Source organism: Melitaea cinxia, chromosome 14, assembly GCF_905220565.1.
Source record: "Melitaea cinxia chromosome 14, ilMelCinx1.1, whole genome shotgun sequence".
Taxonomy (NCBI): Eukaryota; Metazoa; Arthropoda; class Insecta; order Lepidoptera; family Nymphalidae; genus Melitaea; species Melitaea cinxia.
In genome coordinates, this window is record NC_059407.1 from 16,374,654 (window position 1) to 16,401,155 (window position 26,502).

General features: G+C 36.9%; 1 protein-coding gene and 1 non-coding gene across 2 annotated transcripts; one reads left to right on the forward strand and one right to left on the reverse strand.

The window, feature by feature from the left end:
• Window positions 1-1,272: 1,272 nt before the first annotated feature.
• On the reverse strand, window positions 1,273-19,688 carry LOC123659459 (protein virilizer). The gene is made up of 9 exons (XM_045594673.1): window positions 19,629-19,688; window positions 19,024-19,315; window positions 6,270-11,023; window positions 5,553-5,807; window positions 5,000-5,138; window positions 4,261-4,396; window positions 3,030-3,098; window positions 1,861-1,928; window positions 1,273-1,391 (listed from the first exon to the last, which is right to left on the reverse strand). The coding sequence occupies exons 1-9, from the start codon at window positions 19,686-19,688 to the stop codon at window positions 1,327-1,329; spliced, it is 5,838 nt and encodes a 1,945-aa protein (XP_045450629.1). The 3' UTR covers window positions 1,273-1,326.
• A 2,788-nt stretch (window positions 19,689-22,476) lies between these two features.
• Window positions 22,477-22,549, forward strand: Trnav-uac. The gene has a single exon. It is a non-coding gene; the product is annotated as a tRNA-Val (tRNA).
• The last annotated feature ends 3,953 nt before the right edge of the window (window positions 22,550-26,502 follow it).

A 26,502-nucleotide genomic window follows, 5' to 3' on the forward strand; every position in this document is an offset into this window, starting at 1 on the left:
ATAAATAGTAGGTAATAAATAAGTAGGAGCGGTCCTCTAACGCGATGTACTTTTTTTAGAATAATTAATACTCGTACATACTTAGGTACTTTAAGATTGAGTTTCTTTAATTATTTTTTACTTTTTAAAGGCAACTCGGGTTATTGTGTCGGGGTTTTTTTTTTTTTTTAAATAAGTAATGGTTCACAAGAATTATTTCGAAATTCACGTTTTACTGATTAAAGCCTACATAAACAACTGCTTCAAACTCGAGTTTCAAATAACTTTCGTACAACTGTTTTTGTACAAAATAGTATGCTTTACATATTTTGTGATATTAAAATAGAATTTAAATTTATTTCAAATGAATACTGGCCAAACCCGGGATATGTCTACCTTGTATGGCATGTAGGGTATCCTTCTACCTATTATTATTACAAGGAGAAACAGGCCTGTGCCCAGTAGTGGGAAGTTACAGTGAATCGTAACCGTATCGTATGGGTTGTGCCATGCCATGACAGGGTCGCGCTGTGCAATACCAGGGCTATGCCATGCCTAGGATACGCTGGACATTTTTTTTAAATAAAATATACCAATCAAATGCGTTTTTCTGTATAAAATTATTGTTAAAAGTAAGAAAAGATTTAATTATTGTGTATATCTCATACATATTTATAATAATATATTATTATTGCACGAATCCAGTCAGAGTAATGGAAACCTGCAAGGTTAAAATGATAATAATTCTTTATAATGGACTAATTACATTGAAAACAGACTAGATTAATGCGTAATTACAATCTTAAAAGATAATATTGTTCGGAAAACTGGATAATAGTTACTTAATAGTTTCATGGAAAATCTTGAATAAGAATCTAAGCGCTTGTTAATTATTACACTTTGTTAGTACAACGTCAAATAAGTAATTGCTATAAAAGGGAAAAAATGTACCAATTTGTTTTTATTTGTACAAGTATTGACCATCGTGAACCATACCAGTGGTGAACCAGTACAGTTGTGTGCAACCATGACCAGGATCTGCTCAAAATAGCACCTTAACATTACATGTAACACTACCAGCAGCGCCACCTACCGCGGCCAAATCGTTTTCAACCCTTCCATAAACCCTTTGCTCCTCCGGTCCAGCCGTTTAAGAGAAGTTAGATGACAAAGAACGTACAGAAGAATTCTAATATATATATATTAAGACTTTGTTACATTTCAAAGTAACATCCATAAAATGAAGATCACATTTATACTATCGACACTAGAGGGCGTTATTAAAAGACTGAATTTTGTGAAATATTTTATTTTCCTTATTTTTAAATTTGAATGCAGATATTAGTTTCATCTCATGAAGGAACGATGCCGCGGTCCACGTTGCATACGGGACCCTCCCCACCCCATGCCACCTGGAAATATACACATGCTTGTTATTACATGTTCAAATACAAACCATTTTGCTACATGGCGAAAGAGGCCTATGCCCAGCAGTGGAGCGTTACAGACTGAATCAATAAAAATAACATACGACAGTTTTAAGACAATAAATATAAAATGTATACTATAAATCTAGGTGCTGTGTAGGTACGACATTAAGAATATAGCCACCCCCTCTCTAACTCGCCTTTCTAATTAAAACATGCATGGATTATTTATTAGAATTGTTAAGTAGACTTGATTAGAGGAAAACAAACAAAAAAAACTATATATGTTCAAAACTCGAGAACAGCTCGACCGATTCGGCAGTTTTTTTAGAGTAAGGAATTGAGCATAAAATGGAAAAAGGCAAAGAACTTAACGAGATAGAATAAAGTGAGACGGTTCAGCAACTTCATTTATATTTCTTCAATAAAAAGTTAAGGAACGAAAAAGTCTCACCCATCATGTACTGCGAGGCCGCGAAGTGTCCGAAGTGCCCGCCCACCTCCCACGCCCCGCGACCCCTGCTGTAACAGTAGTGTGCTTGTATTCACTCACACAATATTCAATACTTGACAAATATTCGACGCTTAGACCCACCCAAATACATCTTGACCATGGCCATAACACTTAGACAAATAAGATGAAAAAAAAAACGAGTGTGCTTTAGACCACACGAATGAAGTAAAACTTCTGCACAATAGGCCTGCACTATATCTTAGATATACGAAACGTAACCGGCTATGAGAGAAAGAGATAAAGAAAACTTGTGCTCGCACCTCTCTCGTTCTCTTGCTCCGTTAGCCTCGTCCGATCACACTTTTCGTAACGCTCTCGTCACGCATTCGCCAACTCACTCCCCAAATCAAGCGTACGTAAAGAAATTTTACTTCAAATATTTTGACAAATGGGACAAAATGTCCCCAGTAAAAATAAACACTTTTGGATGAGATAGTTTACAGGCCAGAAATATTTCGTGTCATTGTGTGTGTATTATGTCTTATTCAAAATCGTGTCGTAGTTTCGGAGGCAAATATTACTCGTTTAGACTTGAGGGCGAAATAAATGCTCCTAACAAATATATACGTTAAGGTGTGAGACACAGCGTATTGACCAAAAAATGTAACATAATAAGCTGGAAGATTTAGAAGTTTTCAAAATTGTTTATATAAATCATCATTACATGATTACAGCCTATACAGTCCACTGCTGGACATAGGCCTCCACAAGTTTACGCCAAAAATAACGTGAACTCATGTGTTTTGCCCATAGTCACCACGCTGGGCAGGCGGGTTGGTGACCGCAGTACTGGCTTTGTCGCACCGAAGACGCGACCCGTCTTCGGCCTGTGTATGAAATAGCCAGCAGTTGGATGGTTATCCCGCCATCGGTCGGCTTCTTAAGTTCCAAGGTGGTAGTGGAACCTTGTTATCCCTTAGTCGCCTCTTACGACACCCACGGGAAGAGAGGGGGTGGCTAAATTCTTTAGTGCCGTAGCCACACAGCAAATAGTTTTGGTAAATTTATACGTAAAAACAGGGCCGAATTTAGAGGTCCGGAGGCCTCGGGACAACGAAGCTTGAATACAGTGTATGTGTGTGTGTGTGTGTCGTGTGTGCGCTACTCACAGCTGGCGGTAGTGCGCGTGCGCAGCTCCGAAGCGACCGCGCTCGGAGCCCGCGCCGCGCCGCACGCCGCTGGAATACGACACCGGTGTTTCAAGAAAACATATAAGAACTATTCTTAATTGATTGATGACTTCAATTATATCGACAAGTAATACAACGTAGGTAGACGAAAAAATAGTCAAGTAAATACGCATTATCAAAGATTACTCCTAAAGTTGTAATCGAATCTCGATGAAATTTAAATGTGACCACATGCTAAACATCGGCTTTTGATTAAATTTAAAAATCATCAAAATCGATACACCCAGTAAAAAATTATGCGGATTTTCAAGTTTCCCTCGATTTCTCTGGGATCCTATCATCAGATCCTGATTTCCTTATCACGGTACCAAACTAGAAATATCTTCTTTCCAACAAAAAAAGAATTGTCAAAATCGGTTCATAAAAGACGGAGTTATCCCTGAACATACATAAAAAATATATATATAATACTGTCGAATTGAGTAACCTCCTCCTTTTTTTTAAGTCGGTTAAAAATAATAATATTTTTCCGAACGCCATCTTTAGGGTTTGTGGATAAGCGTAAAACTGCTGGCCACAGCAGCGCCCTCTATATTTCCTTTTCGCTTCCCGGTTATATGAGCCTAGTCAATACACCGATTTTATGTGTATACGATAACATTTCCATTAGAATAACGGCATCTGTACGGAGACATCAGACAGTCTAATTTTTGACAATTTAAATAATTATTACATTAGATGGAAGTACTTAATATGTTTTGTATTTTAATACGACATTATTTAATTTATTATTTTTATTATGTAACAGATGGCGTTACTAAATAAATTTTGATCTTTTTAATTGTGCGAATCTTGACAATTATAATGATTCTAGAATTGTGTTACAAGTAATTGTTTATGTAAAATTTGTTTCAAGGCATGGCAATCGAAAATCCTACTTTAAAACTCACAATGGATAAATAAACTTTTTAAAATATTTCCAAGCATACATAAATATCGTATCGTATCAAAAAGAGTATCGTATCGTATCAAAAAGAGTTCAGACATGAATTGTCTTAATTATCAACGTTGTCTTACAATTAGTGACAGTTAAATACATAATTCTGACATACATAAAAATTTAGACCTTTTGGAACAAAACAGTATTTATTTTATGACTTGCCAATGTTATCTTAGTAGGAAAACAATATTTGTAATGTAGGTAACTCACCGGGCTATGGGCAGCGAGTAGGGCTGGTGCAGGGCGGTGAAGTCGTCGACGTGCAGCGAGGGCGGGCGGGACGTGTTGGGCGGCCGCGAGCGGAACGCGTCTGCGCCACCCTCCGCGCGTAGGCGGCTCAGCGCCACTGCACAGGAATACGCGTGTGAGTGCGAGAGAGGGTGTGTTGAGGGAGTGTGTGTTGAGGGAGCGTGTGTGTGTGTGTGAGGGAGAGTGTGTTTGTGAGGGAGTGTGTGTGTGTGTGTGTGAGGGAGTGTGTGTGTGTGAGGGAGTGTGTGTGTGAGGGAGTGTGTGTGTGTGTGAGGGAGTGTGTGTGTGTTTGAGGGAGTGTGCGTGTGAGGGAGTGTGCGTGTGAGGGAGTGTGCGTGTGAGGGAGTGTGCGTGTGAGGGAGTGTGCGTGTGAGGGAGTGTGCGTGTGAGGGAGTGTGCGTGTGAGGGAGTGTGCGTGTGAGGGAGTGTGCGTGTGAGGGAGTGTGCGTGTGAGGGAGTGTGCGTGTGAGGGAGTGTGCGTGTGAGGGAGTGTGCGTGTGAGGGAGTGTGCGTGTGAAGGAGTGTGCGTGTGAGGAAGTGTGCGTGTGAAGGAGTGTGCGTTTGAGGGAGTGTGCGTGTGAAGGAGTGTGCGTGTGAGGGAGTGTGCGTGTGAGGGAGTGTGTGTGTGTGTGAGGGAGTGTGTGTGTGAGGGAGTTTGTGTCAGGGAGTTTGTGTGAGGGAGTGTGTGTGTGTGCCTCACCGGCGGGGCGCTTGTCGTCGGGCGGCAGCGCCTCGGGGCGCACGTCCCGGCAGCCGGCGAGGCGCCGCACGGCGGCCGCGAGCGCCTCCGCGCCGCCGGACAGCTGCGAGCGCGCGATCTCCAAAATGTCACACGACACCTGCACACGCGTTACACCTGACATCGTGGCATTTACAATAACCCAAGTAAAGACTAGTGGATTAACAATCCTGAGTCTGTAGCTCAGGAATACACACAGCACTACTTTGGTAGTGATTAACTTACACATTTCGAAGCGAAATAAATCTTTTTGTAGATTGCATTTTTTGTACAAGTGTGATATTTTATAGCCTTCACTGTGTTAAGTGATATATTTAATAACAGTTTAAACTTACTCAATTCTAAACCTACAAGTCACAATAACAAAATAATCATTACAACCAGAAAGTGAACTTTCACCCAACTGCGTAAGTTTTATTTTTCTTCTACAATTACTCATCTCCTAAACGTAAATACTTTTACACTCATATGAGATTTAACACACATTGAGTTATATAGATCAACATGTACACACCAATTCATTATCATTTACGTCGTCCTCCCCACTGGCAGCGGGGACGTTCAACCAGTAGCTTGTAGTCAAACGTTCGTCATTGGCATCTCCGATACAATAAATCTGGCGTGCCGCGAACTGGGCCACCAGGGGTTCGGAAGCCGGTAGCGAAGCCTCCGGGGCTTCGGTCGGTGCCTCCTCCACTGTCTTCAGCTTCTGTATATGAGTGATCAGGAAATTGGCGTTTGCGAGGACGTCTTCATCGGAATTCCGTTCCTGAAATCGAGTAGATAAAGATAATTATTAAAACAAATCGTCCGCAATCTTATTTGTTTCACCATATTGGATTGAGACTTACGTCACACAGCTGACCATGCATTGTCATTCAACTCAATCGGTTGAAGATATATGACTCAAAATTTAGTTGCAAGGTTCCATCCAAAAAAACTTATATACAATGCAAGTAAATAGATGGTTATATGAAAGCAGGCTTCTGCATTAGAGTTAAGACTATTGCAATCTAGATTTATAAGTATAAGATTGTATAAAATGTTGTTTTCAGTATTGGCAAAACTGGCTTCTATACGAATACGAGAGAAAAAGTGATGTCCGTTTTCTACATCATTGAGCTGTGAGCTGCCAGACAAAAACCTCAAACTCAATTCATTGATAGCGTTATGTAGACATAATCAGTCTACATCAATTCTAATGCTTTTTAAACATGAAAAAATTATTTACCTTTAGTATTTTCTCCAGGCTTAGAATAGGATGATCTTCGTCAGAACAGGAGTAGCCCACCATGTCAGCCATCTCGGACAACGTTAGGGTACTCTTTCTTCCAAGGGCACCCTCTCCCTCTTCTACTTTCAATATTCTTATTAAATCGATATACAGATTTAGGCACTCTGCTTTATCTTCACCCGAACCATCCAACGCCCACTTAAAATATTTTCCCAAAGCTTCTTTTCTTTTGGTTACAAATTTTCTAAATTGTTGGAATCCAAATTCGTGTTCCGTCAACACGAAGTAAGCTCGTAGCACTGATGACGCAACAGCACAAGTTTTAGTAGCGGATTGGAGACACTCCGCTGTAGCGTCTAGAAAACTGGCCAATGCTTCTCTACTGGGCAAAGAATTAGCCAATATGACATCAGTGGCACCGGTGACTGGTGTCAATGTCACTTCAACATCGCAAAATGCTGCCAGAGCATGTGCAGTATATTCCTGAGCTGCGGAATGTTCGTTTGACAAACTTGACACGGTCAATATATTACACAGAGCCGTTTGAATATCATGAGATTTCGGAGACCCAGTCGTCATAGAATACAAAACAGCACATTTTACGGGAGCGTGAGAAACTAAACAAGCTAGAAATCCGAGTACTCTAGCCATACTAGCGTTAGCTGGTTCTCCCTCTTTCATTTCCCTCATAACAGCTCCAACGGTCGCTCTAGCAACCGTGGCTGCAGTATTCGGTGCAAGATCTGCTATTTGAACGCAAACTCGCCTAAGCATATGTACGACAGGCCTGTACGTCGACATACATATTATTTGTATCATGTCAGTTAAATCGTTTGATAATGCATGCAAATGGGCAGACCACATGCGTCTTTCGTTTGCTGCATCTGCTAATTCACGATCTGATGGCGCAGTTTTGGTTTGCATTGGTAGCGGTAAAGGTAGGAGTTCGGAGAATATCAACAAACCAGGAACGAAAGTGTAGGGAGCAGTCATTATATAGGATATAACTTCTGAACAGAGAGATGTCCAGGGACCTCTGCGTATTGAGTCACCATCCTTGGCATCATCAGCTATCGGTTGAGCATAAGCAAGTAACGCCCTCACAGCAGCCTCAGCTGCTTTTGCCGCAGTTCTATATCCAATACATCCAACGGGAAATGCTTTGGCTATCCCGTAAGTTTTCAGTATTATCGGCGCAGCGGTGAGGTCTCTAAATCTAGGTCCCCGACAGCGAACAACCCTCGCTAGCATTTCATCCAGTAGCCTCAAGCAAGGTAGCAGCATTTGAGCTAACTGTAGTCCTCGAACTGATGTAAAGAATGAAGTGTGCATACTCGGCTGATCGAAATGCGTTACTAAGCGGTCAAGTATTCCTGATATATGAGCAACACCATCTAAAGAAAATAGTTGTAAGACGTTGTATTTATATTTAAGCTCGACGTATTCTTCGACAGGAGATTCACAAACTACTGATACGTTTTGCTCATAATCGGAAATACTAAAATGACGTAAAATTCTTAGACAAGTCATCAATTCGCCGGGTAAATCCGCTGAATGTTCTAGACTCGTTTTTAATATTTCGACACATTCTACCAAATCCTCTCCCGACAGTACGTTAGGTTTCTCTACGGGTTTCAAATATGGGATCATTTCTTGTAGAACACTTGATACACTTGGTTCAAATCTATCATGCTCCTTTGAAACATTAATCAATCTTTGCCCATATTTCTTTAAAAATGGAACATTAGCTGCATATCTAACAGCTGAAACTATCAATTCTATAGCATAGCCCTTAGCAGGTGACTTTTGTTTTGAAGGCGAATCACTCTTACTCTTGCTTTTCAAATCATTCTCAAATACCTCCATTAGACATTCAGAGTTCTCGCCCATGACGATGATATTTGGCACAGCTGTTTTTCCGATACTACCAAAACTGAGGCAGTACAAAGATTGCAGTCTGTCGATGAGCTCATTTTCATCCATCTTTCCAGCTTGCAAGTCACTTATCGACTGCAAGTAATACATAGCTTTTAACCTATACGCAAGCTCCAGACCAACAATTTGTAAGTCGCTATAATTACTCAATGTACTATCATGAGGATATGGTGTCTCTTCGGCGCTTTGCTGTCCATACGGATGTTCTAGTATCTTGAAGAGCAATTCACTCATTTCCATATTCTTGTACAAGAATTTAAGACCATTGTGTGAGTTAACTAGCTCGAAAACAAGATCGTATATTGGGCTTGTAATGACCAAATTGTTAGATGTTGTTGGACAAGTTAACAAATATAGACAGACTTCAAGAGTGTGATGAATTTCAAAGAATTGTAGAAGCACTTCGTTAGAGCATTCCTTGCTTATTTCGAATTGTGCAGAAACGGGTAGAAATCGTTTGGGCTGAGAGAGGTGAAAGCACTGCGAGCGATACATATAAAGTATTTCTTCGAAAGAATCTACAATAAAGTTTATTTCGCTTTCCGACAGCTCAACATCTTCTGCCTGATTGTTCTCTGCAGCAGAATTGTTGAACTTCAATACTAAATCATGTAGTTTACTCAACGCTTCATATATGTTAAGTTTTTTCAAAAGTGCACTCAGTGCAAACTTGATTCTTCCTAGTGGATTAGCCTGCATCATCGCTATCAAGGCCTGATAACCATTCATTGGTTTTTTGGTGTTGTCGTTTGTACTTTTATCAAATTTCGGATATATGGAATTTTGCATGAAATGATCTATAGCTTCTTTCGATGACAAACATGCGTTTAAAGATTTCAGTATCATCAGACGAATACTTAAAGCCATGTATTCCTTAGAATACATTTGTAAAAGCTGCATTGGAATATTTATACCATTATTCAATAGCATTTTCATCACCTGGCCATTATGGTGATGAGACATTAGCGTTTCAGCTAGACGGATACCGCATTTCATGTGGCGTATCTTATACGTAGGCTGTTGTTGTGCCAGAGCAAAATCGAAGTTCAATCCGATCCTACAGAACGTTACCAGAAGATTATAAATATCTGCAAATTCATCAGATGTCTCCGATCTGTTATACATGCGGAATATTCTGAGTATAATATCGGTGTTTTTACAAAGGTTGTTTAGGGAGACGAATAATTGTTCGCATTGGTGAACCCAGTCCTCCCTCGACGAATTATCAATTTCAAGAAAGGTGTTTGAGAAAAATTTCTGTTCTCGTCTTTTCGCTGCTGTTGTAATCTCTGATATTTTAGACAGATCAACATTGGCTTGACACAGTTCATCGAAACTTGCGCTCATAACATCTTTTACATCTTCTCTTTTAACATCTGCAAGTTCGGTTATTTTATTGACGTGCTCATACTTTTTCCATTCTGCTTTGAAAGGATTGAAATATTTGATAATATCATCGACGCTGCAATACTCGGTCATATCATAATCCACTTCTATATAAGAATTAGTATCCATATCGTCACAAATGTCTTCATCTGATAAGATAGGCTCAAATGGCTCTGCGTCCATCGATCTATCTTCATCTAAGTTCCTGTTTGGCGATTCTATGTTCTTTGCGGCCGCTGTATCAACAATTGGAACAGTAACTAAACTAGAATGTTGTGGTTCAACATATGCAGTATCAACTTCTTGAGAAGGGCTTCTAATTGAACTCTTGTGTCTGTAGCTTTGATGATAGAAATCGATGCGTGGTATTTGTTTACCGCTTCTATCATAGTCAGCCCCTTCTTCTGATCGCACGGAATTAATGGGGCTGGTCGTTTCACCTTCTCTCGGAGACATGGGTCGCCTACTTTCACCAGGCGGAGTTCTCGGTCTTTTCCTAGGATCATCACGGCTTGGAGATCTACTGCCATAGCTCGAGCCTCGCATGCGACTGTAAGGCGAATGCCTTTTTCTATCGTACGGAGTTTGCTTATCGTAGGAAGGTGCGCGACGTTCATATGAAGAGCTTCTTTTGTCGTATGGCGACAATCTTTTTTCATAAGGTGCACATTTATCATACGGTATCTTGCGTTCGTACGACGGTGGTCTCTTGTCGTAAGGCGAGCGTGGTTCGTAGGAGGCACCGCGTGATCTGTCGTATGAAGCATCACGATGTCTGCGGTAATCATCCTTTTTATACGAACCCCTATCCCAGTCACGGTCACGGTCAATACTACGAGACCTTGAACGGCTTAAAGGCCGATATTCGCCTTTGACGACATAATCCCTATCCCGACTACGCGACCTTGAATGGATTCTATCCAACTCCCTACTCCTATCGCGATGACGAGACGATTCACGGCTCCTGCCTCTGTCGATTGAACGTCTACGACTCCTGGCGTCACGCCTATCTCTATCCAACTCCATAGAACGTGGACTATGACGCATCCTGTCTCCCTCTCTTTCGCAACTGATATCTCTTCTCTCTTTCTCCCACTCATTGTCCTCCATGTGGTGGTACGTCCTTGGATCTTTCGGCCCTTCGTTCTCATAATACTCATTCCTATACATTTGATTGTCGTAGTTCTCTGGGTAAGTAGCAGCTCCATATGTCTCAGGATTGCTTGGAGCAACATTGGTAGTATATGCTGGAATCGGATTGGTTGGTTCTGGATTCCAGTCTGATGATTGTGGAACGTTTGCTGGTAAAGCACTAACTTCCCGAGACACAGGTCTTTGAACATTTGGTGGAGGGTTCACGCTTACAGGAGCATCGGGTAGAACTTGTGTCAAATTACCATAGACGGCTAATGTGATTGTGGTGTACCAACCTGAAAAAGATAATAAAGTATTCTCGTACATTATTATTACTTTTATAGTATTCATTTTAAACATTTTTAGCTAAAATTAAAATTATTTTTATTAATAAAATAGATGATTAATATTTTTAATTTTTTTAAGACAAACCAATAACGTTAACATTACAGTTTTCATTTTATATATCTTTCTTGGTATCGGATGAGAACAAAATCTTTTCAAAGTATTTGCATGTACTTGATCTGAATCTGCATATTATACTGAACACATACACTTTATGTTTTATATATATATTTTACTTCTGCATTCCCTTATATATAATATTGACGGGAAAAGTATTCTGTATCTTTTAACCCCTATTTCATTCTTATTTCAATGACTACAAACAGGGATATTCCGATATGGGTTATTTACCTTTATAAAACGGTACTTATCGAATCAAAATAACGGTAAGAGAATCATTCGGTAACCGAATCATATCGGTAATACAGTATCGAAATAAACCGGTAGTAGGCATAACGTTCGCGTCGTAAGTTTAAGCGGGCAATTCCCGTTCTTGTAGCTGCGCTGCGCTAGCTCGGATTGCGGTCCGAACGTACACCATATCTCTATCTCATTCGCTCCCGTGTGTTGCGTGATTTTACTTAAAACTTATTTATTTGTGATAGACGACAGGCCCCGGGCGTGGCGCGAGCAAGTTTTCATCTCTTTTTCGCGTTAATGTTTACATTGCATATAACGAATAATTCAAAACAAAAAACTTAATTACTTTCATAGTTAAAGAAGCCAGTCTTATGAAAAACCAAGCATTATCAATAAAGGCAAAGGAACATTACAGATTCTTCATTTCAAACGATGGCTCACAGATTTTGTTACCCTCTGTACTTCTCCGAATCATTTAAAACCGAAATACATAACGTTATATTTCGGTATTACAGTTTAATCGGTAACCGTTTTATTACGGTTTTGGAACCGAAATAAAACGGTAACCTTTTCAATCGGTAACCGATTCATACGGTAACCGTTTCAAACGGTTACCTTTATGAATCGGTTTGGCGAACCCTGACTACAAACAATAAAACATATAATAATTCATATAAACTAATATTATAAAGCTGACGATTTTAACCAACCAGTTTGTGTGGAGCAGCATGGTAGATTAAGCTATAACCCTTCTCCTACATTGAGAAAGTGGCGTGGCGAAGTGGGATATCACAAGCGGAATCATCAAGTTTATTTTTTTTCAAAAGCCTTTGATATGCTAGATTTCAATACTTTATACAGTAAACTATCACAAATGTTGTATATTCAAACGACTCGTCATTGACAACTGATTTATTTTATATAACATGCCAGACATATACTACAACATCTTCCCCAAAAAACTAAAATAATTGATGTACTTGTAATTAATTATGGTAAACAGAACAAAACAAAATCATAATATATATTAAATGACAAACAATAAAATAACTTTACTCTGCTATGCTATATGAATGCAATATGGCGTTTGTATAAAATATAATTAACATATCATACAAAATCATAATAATTCTCCTTCCGCATTTTAAAAAATTAAGTAAAGACTAATTAAATAAATGAGCTAAACGCTGCTTTGCAATTTCTTTTGCTTTCCTTGAAGGTCTAGGTGATGTAAACTTTCTAGAAACTTGTTCATCTCTATGAGAACACGTTGGTTCATTAACATCGTCTGCAAAGCTTACATCATTAGCGTCAGTATACATTTCAATACTCTTGTCCTTTCCGTCATTACAATTTAAGTCACTTTTACATTTTATTAGATGACGACGATTACGTCTAAATCTTTTACCTACACTGTTTTGTACAATGTAAGATCGTGGAGTATTAGCGTGTCCGACAACTTTTCCCCTATATCTAACCTTTCCGTCTATACATATGACGGAATCACCCCCTTTCAATTCCTCAAGCTCTTTGCAACGCTGATCATAATATAATTTAGTTTTGTGTTGTTTGTTGAGCATAGTTTTATAGTCTAAAGGATTGACAAGCTTAGGCTTCAATATATTAGGATGAACGGGCAGCTGACAACGTAACGTTCGACCCATTAATAACTCTGCTGGTGAGCTTAATTCGTCTCTTGGCGTGTTCCTATAACTAAGTAGAGCTAAAAAGAAATCTTCATTACTCGCAAGTGATTTTTTTAACATCTTCTTGACAGTTTGGACTGCTCGTTCACTTTTTCCGTTTGATTGGGAATAGTTAGGAGAAGAAGTAACATGATCAAATCCCCATTCAAAAGAAAACATTTTAAACTCTCTGCTGGAATATTGCGTTCCGTTATCTGTTATAACGATACTTGGAATACCAAATCTTGCAAATATTTCCTTCATTTTATTTATCACTGTGCAAGATGACAAATTATTTATTTTACAAACTTCAACAAAGTTTGAATAATAATCTACTAATATAAGATAATATTTTTTATTTAACTCAAAAATGTCAGAACCCACTTTACTCCATGGAAGATTGGGAATATCTACAGGTATCATAGGTTCTTTACTAGGAGCGTTTGAATATTGTTGACATGTCTTACAACGCTTGACGTATTGTTCTATATCATGTGAGATATTTGGCCAATAAATAACCTGCCTTGCTCGCCGTTTACAACGTTCAATGCCTAAATGACCTTCGTGAACAATTCTTAACATTTCATTACGCAGCTTTCTTGGAACCAGCACTAAGTTACCTTTGAATATAACTCCGTCGACAACATTCAACTCATTTTTTATAGACCAGTAATGTTTAACTTCATTAGAAACGTTGTAATTATGATTTGGCCAACCTAAATCAATATATTTCATTAAAATTTGTAACTCTAAATCATGCTTGGTTTCTCTTTTTACTAAAGTTAATTTATCATTCGATATTGGCATACCTTCTACAACCATCCTCACTTGACATACAACTTTATCGTGAATCTTACTACTATAAAGATCCGGTAGTGCTGCTCGAGATAGCATATCAGCTATATACATATATTTTCCTGGAACATATCTCACAACTAAATCATATCCCTGAATTCTTAAAAGCATGCGTTGCAAACGTGCTGGAATAGACATTAATGGCTTTTTAACAATACTTTCTAGCGGTTTATGATCTGTCTCTACGACGACCCGACTTTGTCCGTAAATATATTGATGAAACCGTTCACACGCAAAAACAATCGCTAACATTTCTTTTTCAATTTGGGCATACCTTTTTTGAGCATCTGTAAGTGTACGAGATGCAAATTCAACCGGTCGACCATTTTGTAGTAAAACTGCTCCCAAGGCGTTACGCGATGCATCGACTGACATCACAATCGGTTGAGTCGGATTATAGAGTGCTAAAACGCTCGAGCTCGTTACTGCCTTTTTCAAGTTGTCGAATGCGTTGCGTTCGCTATCTTCCCAACGCCACGAATTATCCTTTTTTAAAAGATTCGTCAACGGAACTGCTATTTCAGAATGATTAGGAATGAACTTTGATAGAAAATTAACTGCACCTAAAAATCTTTCTAAATCTTTCCTATCCTTTGGAACCTGCATTTCTTTAATCGCTTTAATTTTTTCACTATCTGGTCTCATACCGTTGACATTAAATACGTGCCCTAAGTATTTAACTTCTTCAACAAAAAATCTACATTTATCTTTATTAAACTTCAAATTGATTTGCCTAGCTCTATCAAGCAATGCCTTCAAACGATTATCGTGTATTTCTTTCGTTTCACCCCACACAATAATATCATCAATATAATTTTCAACACCATCAAGATCTTCCAAAAATTGCTTTAATTTTCCATGAAAAACTTCCGATGCACAATTTATACCAAATGGAAGACGAAGAAATTGGTACCTACCGAAGGGTGTGCTGAAAGTGCACAAATCTGCACTCTCGTCGTCTAGCGCCACAGTCCAAAACCCCGCAGTAGCATCGAGTACAGAGAAAAATCGTGCTCCGTGTAATCGAGATGCCAGTTCAGATACAGTTGGTAGTTGAAAGTGTGATCGTTGCACCGCCTTATTTAATTCACGAGGATCTAAACATATACGAATACCATTATTCTTTTTAGCGACTAAGACTAATGGGTGAACCCACTGTGTTGGATGTGTAACCTTTCTAATAACGTTTAGTTCTTCCATTTTTTCTAATTCCACTTTCAAACGATCTCGTAAGCTGTGAGGAATTTTTCTACTAGCGCATATAACAGGCGCCATAGATTTATTAACAACTATGTGATACTTGCCAGGTAAGCATCCCAATCCTTTAAAAACGTCATCATAATTTGACATTTCAATAGAATAAATACGTTTTACTAATCCTAACATTTCACATGATTTATAACCTAAAATACTATTACAGATCATGTCAGCTATTGCGAATTTAAGGTTGTAAGTAACGTTTTTGTAAGTCCAAGGAATAATACAAATGCCCTTAAGGGGTATAGAGTTATGAGTATAAGAATGTAAAGCTAGTGTCTTTTTTATTATTATTTCGTCATTAAAACCTAACTCTTTAAACCTCTTATAAGATATTATGTTGTAATCCGCTCCTGTATCTATTTTAAATTTTTCTACTCCATGCGCACAAGAAAGTTTCTGAAACCAATTCTCACCTTTTTTATTTCCTTCTTCAACAACGCTAATCTGAAAATTATCATCTGTCGAATCACTATCTCGATCATTATTGTTACATTCAATTTCATGAACGCGATTAAATTTACCTATATTACGAGTTGAATTACGATTAAAATTACAGAGACGGGAAAAATGACCTTGTTTGCCACACGTAAAACATTTTATAAATCGTGCAGGGCATTCATCTTTCCTCCCACACCGTGAATTACCACAACTCATACAGGTAATAATTGCTGATGATCCTGGAACGCCAACAGTATTACGCCACGAAGTGCTTGCTGGATTGTTGCTCCGCGTGCGGGATCGCCACCCACATGCTACTTCTTGGTCACGGCGTCTCATTTTTACAGTATCCACATGCGAAGTATTTTCACTTGTACTGCCCATTTGCTGTCCACCTTCTTGTGCTATTTCTTCTGCTTGACAAATTCGCATCGCTTTTTCTAAATTAAGTTCTTCGCATCTTAATAATCGATCCCTAACCGTATTTTGACGTATACCACAAATGATTCTGTCTCTTATTAAATCTTCTTCTAATGTAGAGAATTCACAATTTTTGCTCAGTAGACGGAGAGCTGTAACGTATTGTTGAATAGATTCTCCAAGCTCTTGATTTCGTGAAAAAAATTTATATCGCATCAACGTCACATTTGACTTCATTCCAAAATATTCATCAAATTTTTTTAATACGATATTGACATCATCGCGATCTTCATCTCGTTCAAAATTAAAAGTTTGATATATATCAAATCCATCGGGACCTATAAGATTTACAAGTAAGCTGGCTTGAATACTTGATGATTCCGAATACACACCTGAAGCTTTCATGAACAATAGAAATTGTTGCTTCCACTTTTTCCAGACGTCTGCTCTGCTAACGGGCCCCCCAACGCCATCAATTTTAAGTTCTGATGGCGGCCGTGCATGCTCCATCTTGTGAACCGTTTACTTTAATTTTAATCAACAATTTTATTTAATATTGCTTTAAACATAGATAGAAGTACCTTTTTTTGTTAATACATTTGTAATGCCATTTTTACCGAATATATTTAATATTTTATCCCACCGCTGCCACCATGTTGTATATTCAAACGACTCGTCATTGACAACTGATTTATTTTATATAACATGCCAGACATATACTACAACAACAAAATGGAATTCAAGGCCCTTTACTAAATTTAATAAAAGATTATCATGCAAATTGCTTTACCACCGTTAAAGTTGCCAATTGCTATAGTAATATGTATCCAACCACAAATGGCACAGCACAGGGATCTGTAATTGGGCCAATTGAATATCTCCTCTATGTTAATGAAATGTGTAATTTGATAAAACAAGGCTCCATTTATCAATTTGCCGACGACACTTGTTTGATTGCGGCACATAGATCAGTATCTGAAGCTGAAAATATTATGCAAAACTAAAATATTATGCAATTATAATCTTATTTGTAAATGGGCCCACGATGTTGGACTGGTGATTAACGCTCAAAAAACTAAATTTATACATATACATTCTTCCCATAACGTACCTATCACCTCCCCTGCTATCATGGCCCACACTCATGAATGTTTCCATAGTAGTCGTATTAGTTTGAATTGTCAATGTCCACTGTTAGAAAAAGTAAATCAACATACTTATCTCGGCATCGTTATTGATAACAGATTTAGCTGGAAGCCTCACATAGACCTCGTCTGCTCTAAATTAAGATCTCTACTTAGTAGATTGTTTATATTGAAACATAAGCTCCCATATAAAATTTGTAGAACACTGTATCTAGCCCTGGCTCAATCTGTTATCAGTTATGGACTGAGTAGCTACGGTAGGACCTATAAAACACATTTAAATAGTATTTATGCTTTACAGTTACGTTTATTAAAAACCATTATCCCAAAATTTGAAAATAAACGTATCTTGATTGAAAGTGATATTTTTAAATATTGTAATGTCATGGATGTATTTACTTTGGTGAAATTCAATATCCTAAATGAAGTTAATGATCCTTCTTTACTAATCGAAAAATGTAGACCCAATATCCTAAGAAATATCCAAAACTCAAAAAAATTTGTTGTGCCGAATGCTAGGAATTTTTACGGAGCTAGAATGTTAAACACTATTATACCTGCATTTGTTAATGAACTTCCCGAAAACCTACAAGAGTTATACCTGGACAAACGAAAATATAGAAGATCACTAAAAGAACATTTACTAAAATCTTTAAGCGTTTAATAGTTACAAAATTTTGGTAATTACCTTAGTTTTAATTTAATGGCTATAACATGGTACGGTACGATAAAGATATCATATGATAATATGATATGCGACGCGGCGGCTTGTCCGGATAAGCTCTTGTGAGTTTTCGTGGCAGGCTTATGTATAAGTTTTAACTATTTGTTTTTTGTATTTTGAACAAATAAAAAAAAAAAAAAAAAAAACTTAGTTATTGCCAAAATCTGCAGAACTTATTGGTTCAAATCGAAAAAAATTTTTAGGACTTGATAGCATATTTATCTAGGAAGGATACAGGCAACATCACATTATTACTGATAAGTCCAATCAGTTATGTAGAACATAAAGTATTTTTAGAGGTCATAAGAAAATGTTTAGTTAAAAAAAGAATTATCAAAATCGGTTCATAAACGAAGGAGTTATCTCCGAATATACATAAAAAAAAAATATATATATATATATATATATATACGGTCGAATTGAGTAACCTCCTCCTTTTTTTAAGTCGGTTAAAAATTAGTGATGATTTTTTTTTTGGTTGTTATCATGTACACCTGATAGCGATCGTTACTCATAGTAGGGAATATATACACCCACCCATATGCCCACCCGCGTTAGAGCAGCGTGGTGGATTCAACTTTGATCCTTCTCCTACGTGGAGAAAGAGGCCTATGCCCAGTAGTGGGATATTACAGGCTGAAGTGATGATTTTTTTACAAAGTACAATATTTATTTTGCAAAACACTTTAAAAATTAATATTGAGAGTTTGGCACATATTTGTTACAGAAACTTGCAATTTCAGTAGTAAAAACATATATTGTCATGGATGGTCCATGACAATATTTAAATAAATACATAAACCCTTCACACTCAACAGCCCTCAATAGGATTTTCCCTGCAAACACACAATACACAAGCACAAACACTCAGACAACAACAAACGTATATGGAAAATACAAATGTTGGTCGTGTGCAGGGATAGAACTTACGACCACAAGCACAACAGCCAGTATAGTTGACTGATGCGCTAACGTCAATATTATGGCTATACAGATAACATACTTGTTTATATGTATGTTATGTACTCTATAAGGTACGTCTTGGCATATGTACAATATATTACCTCGAAGTACGAGTCCATCAGTCGGAATTCTTGATTGCTCCACTTCACTTCCACATTCCATATGTATCTGTCCATTCTGACAATAATCAAGACTTCCAAGAGCTTCGAATGTTGAGGCACCAGGCTTACTCAGGTCATTCACGAAGAAATCAATGTGAAATTTCGTTGGGTTAGTTGCTCCAAGCCTAACCCCACCAGGAAAGTCCCCTTCGACTCGAGCACCAAGAGGTATAATACGTATTTCTCGTACATATACTGACTTTGGAAACTGGACTAAGTCCAAATTTAATTCCTGTAAAAACAAAATAATCATCTTTTTAAGCTTTCACAATACTTAGGTGGGACCTAATGGGTTGTAATTTATTTTAAACTCCGGATATTTCCTCAATGATGCAGACGCCATGGTTATGGACGAGTCCGAGATAAGTCCCGTATAAGTAAGAATGCTAACAATATAATCTGTTTTGATACATTTCATACCATGATCACCAATCGCTAACACAACTGTGTATTATACACTTAAACAATTTTTTTAATATAAATAAACTTAATTAAAATAAAGTATTATTCTTTAAAAATTATAATGGTAATAAAAAACTTCATACCTCACTCGTATCGTGAGAAAACGTATCGAAAAATAAAAGATCCGGCTGTTCGGCAGACATTTTAACATCAGTAAAGAAAGTATAATGTTTAAAACATTATATTATGTACTATTTATCTAACAATTATGCATTTCTTTCATTGAGACGCTTAAAATTCATTTAAATAAGTCCGTAATTATCAAACTACAAAGCAAAGTTTAGCAAAGTATGTTTTGATTCAATTGACTTTCATCACTCAACATTTGACAGCGCCGACATTTTAAATTTTTAGCCTATTAGAACCTGTCATAATTGAAAGACGCGTTCACGTTTGTCCCTTTATATATTAAAAAGCTATTTTATTGTTCACAAGGAGATAGACACAGTTTTACAACTAATTTTGTATAACTGTATCTTAACTCAAAGTGCTCCTTTTTTCTAAACCAGTAAGAAAAACAATATCTGAGCATAATGGGAACCTTTGAAAATGAAAATTTTTAATTTTTTGTGCGTGTTTTTAAGCATTCTTGTTTTACAAGTTAATTGTTTTCTAAGTGACATATAAGGCACTACTAGATAACTAGATTACAAAAACTAATTACAATGTGCTTAGAACATTTTATTCGTCGGTTGATTTCTTTCTTTTTTTTTTTGAGCTGAGGCTTGATTTTTATATATTTCAGAAAAATTATAGTGAAGTGACATTATTACAAGTTATATAAAATTCTCAGCGGAAGATTTAAATTTATGACGTATCGTAGAAACATTCAACCGTTTTAGCCATTTAAATAATATATGTACCTAAATCTTCTTCATGAAATCTTTTTGTGGAAACCGAATGAAAATTCGATTAGTAGTTTAATAGTTAACAGCTCTTTATACAAATTTCCAGACAGACAAGAAAGTTGCAGGGTGCTTATTGATTGTATGTTCATAATGACCCCCTCCACCCTTAACGTGATATATCTTGACATTTCCCCAGACACCCCCTTTACCCCGAGCCTCACGTGATTAATGGACGATCCCTTATTAATAAAAAGGTTTTTTAAACGACTTTGTTTTAAAGTATTTTACACTCTAAAACTTTTATATTGGATGTAAATAAAGACGCAAGATATAATCTGGATATTTCAAATAAACTGATTATCTCCATTTCTTAAGGTCACACTTAACCTTACGAGAGTTTTGAAAGTTTGAAACCGCCTTTAGAATTTTAGAGTATCAAAAAAAAAGATATATTTTAGCTTATTGTGACTGGTGCTATTGGACATTTAGATATTCAAGTTTCTTTATCTGTTACTCAAATGGGCCATAGAGGTGTTTGCCATATTATGTTGTATCTTTAAGGATCTCTTACACAGGAGTAAATGATGTAAGGGACTTTTGAGTAAACTTTTTTAAATTTTCTTTATTACCATACCATAATATGTAGGTATTATAAAAAAAATATTTTAACATATATAATGTTATTAATTTCTTTTGGTGCATAATTGCTTTTTTCTTATTGCTAGGTGCTAGGTGCTGTGTGGCTACGGCACTAAAGAATTTAGCCACCCCCTCTCTTCCCGTGGGTGTCGTAAGAGGCGACTAAGGGATAACAAGGTTCCACAACCATCTTGGAACTTAAGAAGCCGACCGATGGCGGGATAACCATCCAACTGCTGGCTTTGAAATACACAGGCCGAAGACGGGCAACAGCGTCTTCGGTGCGACAAAGCCAATACTGCGGTCACCAACCCGCCTGCCCAGCGTGGTGACTATGGGCAAAACACATGAGTTGACGTTATTTTTGGCGTAAACTTGTGGAGGCCAATGTCCAGCAGTGGACTGTATAGGCTGTAATGATATTGCTAGGCATTGCTTATTAGCGCGGTCCTTGTGACGTATGGTTTTGTGTATGTATCTATGTGGGGATCAGATGAGTAGGGCTTAGTTCATTAGTATATAAGCACTTGTGGCGAGTGGTTCCTGCTTTTCCTTCGTCTCCAGCCACGTCTCTGTTTTTTGAGTAGAAAAATCGAAAAGGTTTGATTGATATCTTAAAAATAGCAATTACTAAAATTTGATTATTATTTATATCCAGGGGCGTAGCTGCCACCGTATTAGCCGTATCAATGATACGGGCTACAGGCCTAGTGTGTTTAAGCAAAAAAAAAAAAGTAAAATACTATCAACGATGTTACTTAATTTCGTGCTTGCCGGGATGTCAAAAACTTACTTTGTTTTAATTGGATTCCCAATTTCTAGGAGGAAGTGATAACTTATAGTCAGTAAATATTTATTTTAATTTAATGCAAGCATTTTTGTTTCTTTTGTGAGAAATCTTTACCCTTCTTTTGGGCCCCCTAGCTAAATTTCATACAGGGCCCCTAAAAAGCACGCTACGCCACTCTTATAGCGTTGGGTTTTCCTATCTAGTCACTGAATTATATGATATGGAAGTGCTTTCTAAATCTTGCAAATGACTTTTGGATTTAAGGATTTCGAGTGTAAATCATTCAAGCAATGTGTAATGAATGAATAAATTAGTTTATCCACTTGTAAAAGTCCCACAGCTGGGCAAAGGCCTCTTCTGATTATGAGAAGTTTGGAGCGTTCGGATTAATTAAACTAGGCTTCAAAAATACATTTTAATTGTCATCCTACAAATAATAATTATAGACAGATTGGTAGAATCATAACCGTGTATTTATGTACACTCGACAGTCTATTAAATAAAATGTATTAAGGTCATATGTTATGTAGTATCATATGACACGTTTTTATATAATCAAAACAAGTGTAACGCTTACGTAACAACAAATGACCAAAATAATTAATGGTACTTGCATAATATAATACTACCGCTATTTCAATTATCCATGTGGCTGGTTCCGTGGTGTAGTGGTTATCACATCCGCTTTACACGCGGAAGGCCGCCAGTTCGATCCTGGCCGGAATCACAAATTTTTATAATTTTATTTTTATTTTTTAATATTTATAGTTTTTTTTTTTTTCGTGATAGAGCATCGTTGACGTCGGTATAATAAGTTATATAAATAAGTTAATTATACCGACTAAAAATAAAATTAACTACGACTAAAAATACCACTTAAAATAAAATGCATCATAACAAAACAACACACAACACATAAAATGGGAAATCATTTATACATACATTCATATATTATGCTATATTCATTTCTGTATGCTACATGGACAATTTTTAATGTGACTTATTACGATGTTGATGATATGCTTAGTAACTTAAGGACACCTGTAAAAAAAGTAGGCAATTATCTAGACACCGATGTTTACTTTATTAATTTTGTATTTATTGTTGTACTACTTGTTGGTGTTGACTTATGAATAAATAAATTAATAAATACATATTAGAAAAAGAAATAGAGCTACAATTGATCCCTCGGAACACTTATTTATTTATTTATTTATTTACTGCATTTTACTTGCATTATAGCAAAGATCCTGAAGATTGTTATTTATTGACACAGGAAGGGAAACCCGTAAGAACGTGCACCCTGCCAGAAACAAAGTACCTATAGTAATTTGTACTACTGCGGAAAAGTGGTAAATATCTGTCATTTTTTTTAATTTGTTAAAATATTACTGACTTTTAAGAGACGCAATAATGCATTTTATTCTTAATTATTGACTAGCCCGTTGACGCAATACTTTTTGGGCGCGATAAAGACTGCCGGCACTGAACTGGCCGGCAGCCCGGCAGTTATTGTTGCGCGTTCGTACAACGTGGTGGCTTTTCGCCGCTAGGGTTCACAACAACACTTACTAATTATAAAAAATATAAAACATTTACATACATGAGAAACTGCGTTAAACTTTCCACGCTTGTGCAAAAGTTTGAATTACTAGACAGGTTTATGCTGAAATTATTGTAAGAACTGTGCCTGTGTGTGTCAGCGGCAGTGTGTACGGTGGTGATGTGGTGAGCAGTGGCTTAAAGATGGTGGGCGCCAGGGAGGCATGCTGGCTGCTGGCGGTGGTAACGCTACTGGTAGCGGTCGCTGCTCAGACAGACACGAAAGACCTAGGTTAGTTACATTTAACCGCGAAATCCACAATCGAATAATACTGTAACGGTTAAAAGCGATTAAATTTGCAGTTCTTAAGTTCTTCTTTAAGCTAAAAAGAGATTAATAGTTACATTTTGATTATTTTTATAACACCTAACTAAATAGTTATGAGCCGGCAATTTTTTTTATGAGAAAGTTCTTTATTGTGTAAAATTAAGAATAAAGGAGGTTAAATATATCATCGAGTTTTTATTCGGTCGCAAAAAATAATATTGTTAAATTAGTTGCTGAATATTAAACAGCGCGAGGAATAAGGAAAATAAACAGTTTAAAGTAGTCAAGCGACTTAGCGGCCGTCATGGAGCAATTGATAATCTTAAAATACGCTGAGCCCACAACCCTTTAGTAACTTTGTCTTGCCAAAATCTTGTTTCTAAAACAAACTTTGCCAAAATCAAGTTTAAAAAAAGGAAATAATCAAATTTAAAGTCGTTTATACAAAATACAAAAATACAAAATAGTTTATTGCCAGTAATACTTAAGTTTTAAAAAAACAAGTCGTAATGGCCCTGGGTAGTGTTAGATGTTATTTGGTATTCTGCTTGTCCACCGTGGTGGTAAAACATTAATCAATATATATCAGATACTATTAAACGAGCAATTTTTGTATATACACACATATATACAGAGTTACAGGAAAAGTCGTGCTAGATCCGTTAAGGGCGTGGAGTACCCATCATTTCTGACTTATTTCACTATGAACCCTTTTCGAGATATTCGACTTTGATTTTTTTTTTTTTTTGAAAATTGCCGATTTTTAGGCTACTAACTTTAATTTTGTTTATTTTGCGTGTCTTATTATTATTATTATTGCATTTTTACATCTCTAATAAGATGCTTTACGACGTCAATCATTAAAATAGTGCATAAGTTAATTGAAAAGGCCGTAGTAGACAAGTGAATGTTAAGAAATTAAAAAAAATATTATAAAGTTTATTTTTCTCTATGGGAGATATCTAAGAAAAATATTATGGCAGTTGATCGGCAGATATGTTTTAAAATATCTACGTTTCATCAGCTATCTAACGAGGTATAACAATCTAGGGTTTTATTTAAATGCATTGAAAAAAACTTAGTTTCATAGGCGACAGTGGAGAAGAAAATTAATACTTAGCCCTAAAAAGTAAAATAAAACAATAGGTAAGCATGAAATGTCATTTATTAAATCAGGTTTTCACACAACTTTTTCTTACTCTACAGTTCATGTTCAACATCTCTCTCTCTCTTCAGTCTCTGACACTTCTCCTGAAATGGGCAGGGCAGCCATCATGTTGACACATGTCCCTGATCAAGTTGAGTGGCAGATCACCCAGCAAATGGCTCAAGTCTCCTTTCATAACTTTCCCCATTTAGATTGTCCGGGAGAAAGTAAGGTCCAATCAAATAATTGGAGAATTATCTCCATGTGTGGATGGCCATTAGGCCATCCACACATTCACGCTGGACATGTGGTTCCAACATGATGGCTGCCCTGCCCATTTCAGGAGAAGTGTCAGAGACTGGCTGGACACAAGTTATCCAAACAAATGGATAGGACGAGGTGGGCCGTTACCATGGCCAGCAAGAAGTCCGGATCTAACCCCCATGGATTTTCATATCTGGGGGCGCATGAAAAGTCTTGTCTACAGCGAGCCAAATCCAGTTTCGTCTGTGGAAGAATTAAGAGAAAGGATTGTGGATGCAGCAAATAAAATGAGGACAACATTGACCACTCGAGTAGTGAAGACTGGTCTCCGTAGAAGGATGCGACAATGTATTAGAAACAGAGGCGGCCATGTTGAACATGAACTGTAGAGTAAGAAAAAGTTGTGTGAAAACCTGATTTAATAAATGACATTTCATGCTTACCTATTGTTTTATTTTACTTTTTAGGGCTAAGTATTAATTTTCTTCTCCACTGTCGCCTATGAAACTAAGTTTTTTTCAATGCATTTAAATAAAACCCTAGATTGTTATACCTCGTTAGATAGCTGATGAAACGTAGATATTTTAAAACACATCTGCCGATCAACTGCCATAATATTTTTCTTAGATATCCCATAGAGAAAATTAAACTTTATAATATTTTTTTTTAATTTCTTAACTTTCACTTGTCTACTACGGCCTTTTCAATTAACTTATGCACTATTTTAATGATCGACGACGTAAAGCATCTTATTAGAGATGTAAAAATGCAATAATAATTATAATAAAACACACAAAATAAACAAAATTAAATTTAGTAACCTAAAAATCGGCAATTTTCAATAAAAAAATTAAAAGTCGAATATCTCGAAAAGGGTTAAGTTTAGGGTAGGGTATTTCATAGTGAAATAAGTCAGAAATGATGGGTACTTCATGCCCTTAACGGATCTAGCACGACTTTTCCTGTAACCCTGTATAATCTGAATCTTGGAAACGGCTCAAACGATTTTCATGAAATTTAGTACCTATGCAGGGGATTTCGGGGATGCTAAATCGGTATTGCTACGAGTAGGATTCGTTTTTAGAAAATGTCGTTTTATCAGAGTGCCTACTGCGAGTTTTGTTTAATCCGTCTCACAATAACGGGCGTAAATTTTAACTTTATTTTGTATGGGAAATTCGGCATTTCAACCTAGTTCTCGCGTTTTCCGCTAGATGACTCTGTATCGATTGTATCGTATAGTATTCTTTATCGTCTAGGCTGCAGTGTTTAAATTCCCATGCAAAATAATCTTCACGTATAAACGCGTTTCTCTCATGTTTCTGTGAATAAAACTCGCACTAGGCAGTAGGCACTCTGTTCTTAGGTAATGAAAAAATAGCTGATATCGTTAGAATAC

Excerpts from the sequence above, each read along its gene's own strand:
- LOC123659459 (XM_045594673.1), bottom strand. The coding sequence starts at position 19,688 with ATGTCTGCCGAACAGCCGGATCTTTTATTTTTCGATACGTTTTCTCAC. Across the intron at positions 11,024-19,023 it reads TGATGGACTCGTACTTCGAG|GTTGGTACACCACAATCACA; the intron begins GTAATATATTGT and ends TATCTTTTTCAG. Across the intron at positions 3,099-4,260 it reads TACTCGCTGCCCATAGCCCG|CGGCGTGCGGCGCGGCGCGG; the intron begins GTGAGTTACCTA and ends GTCGTATTCCAG.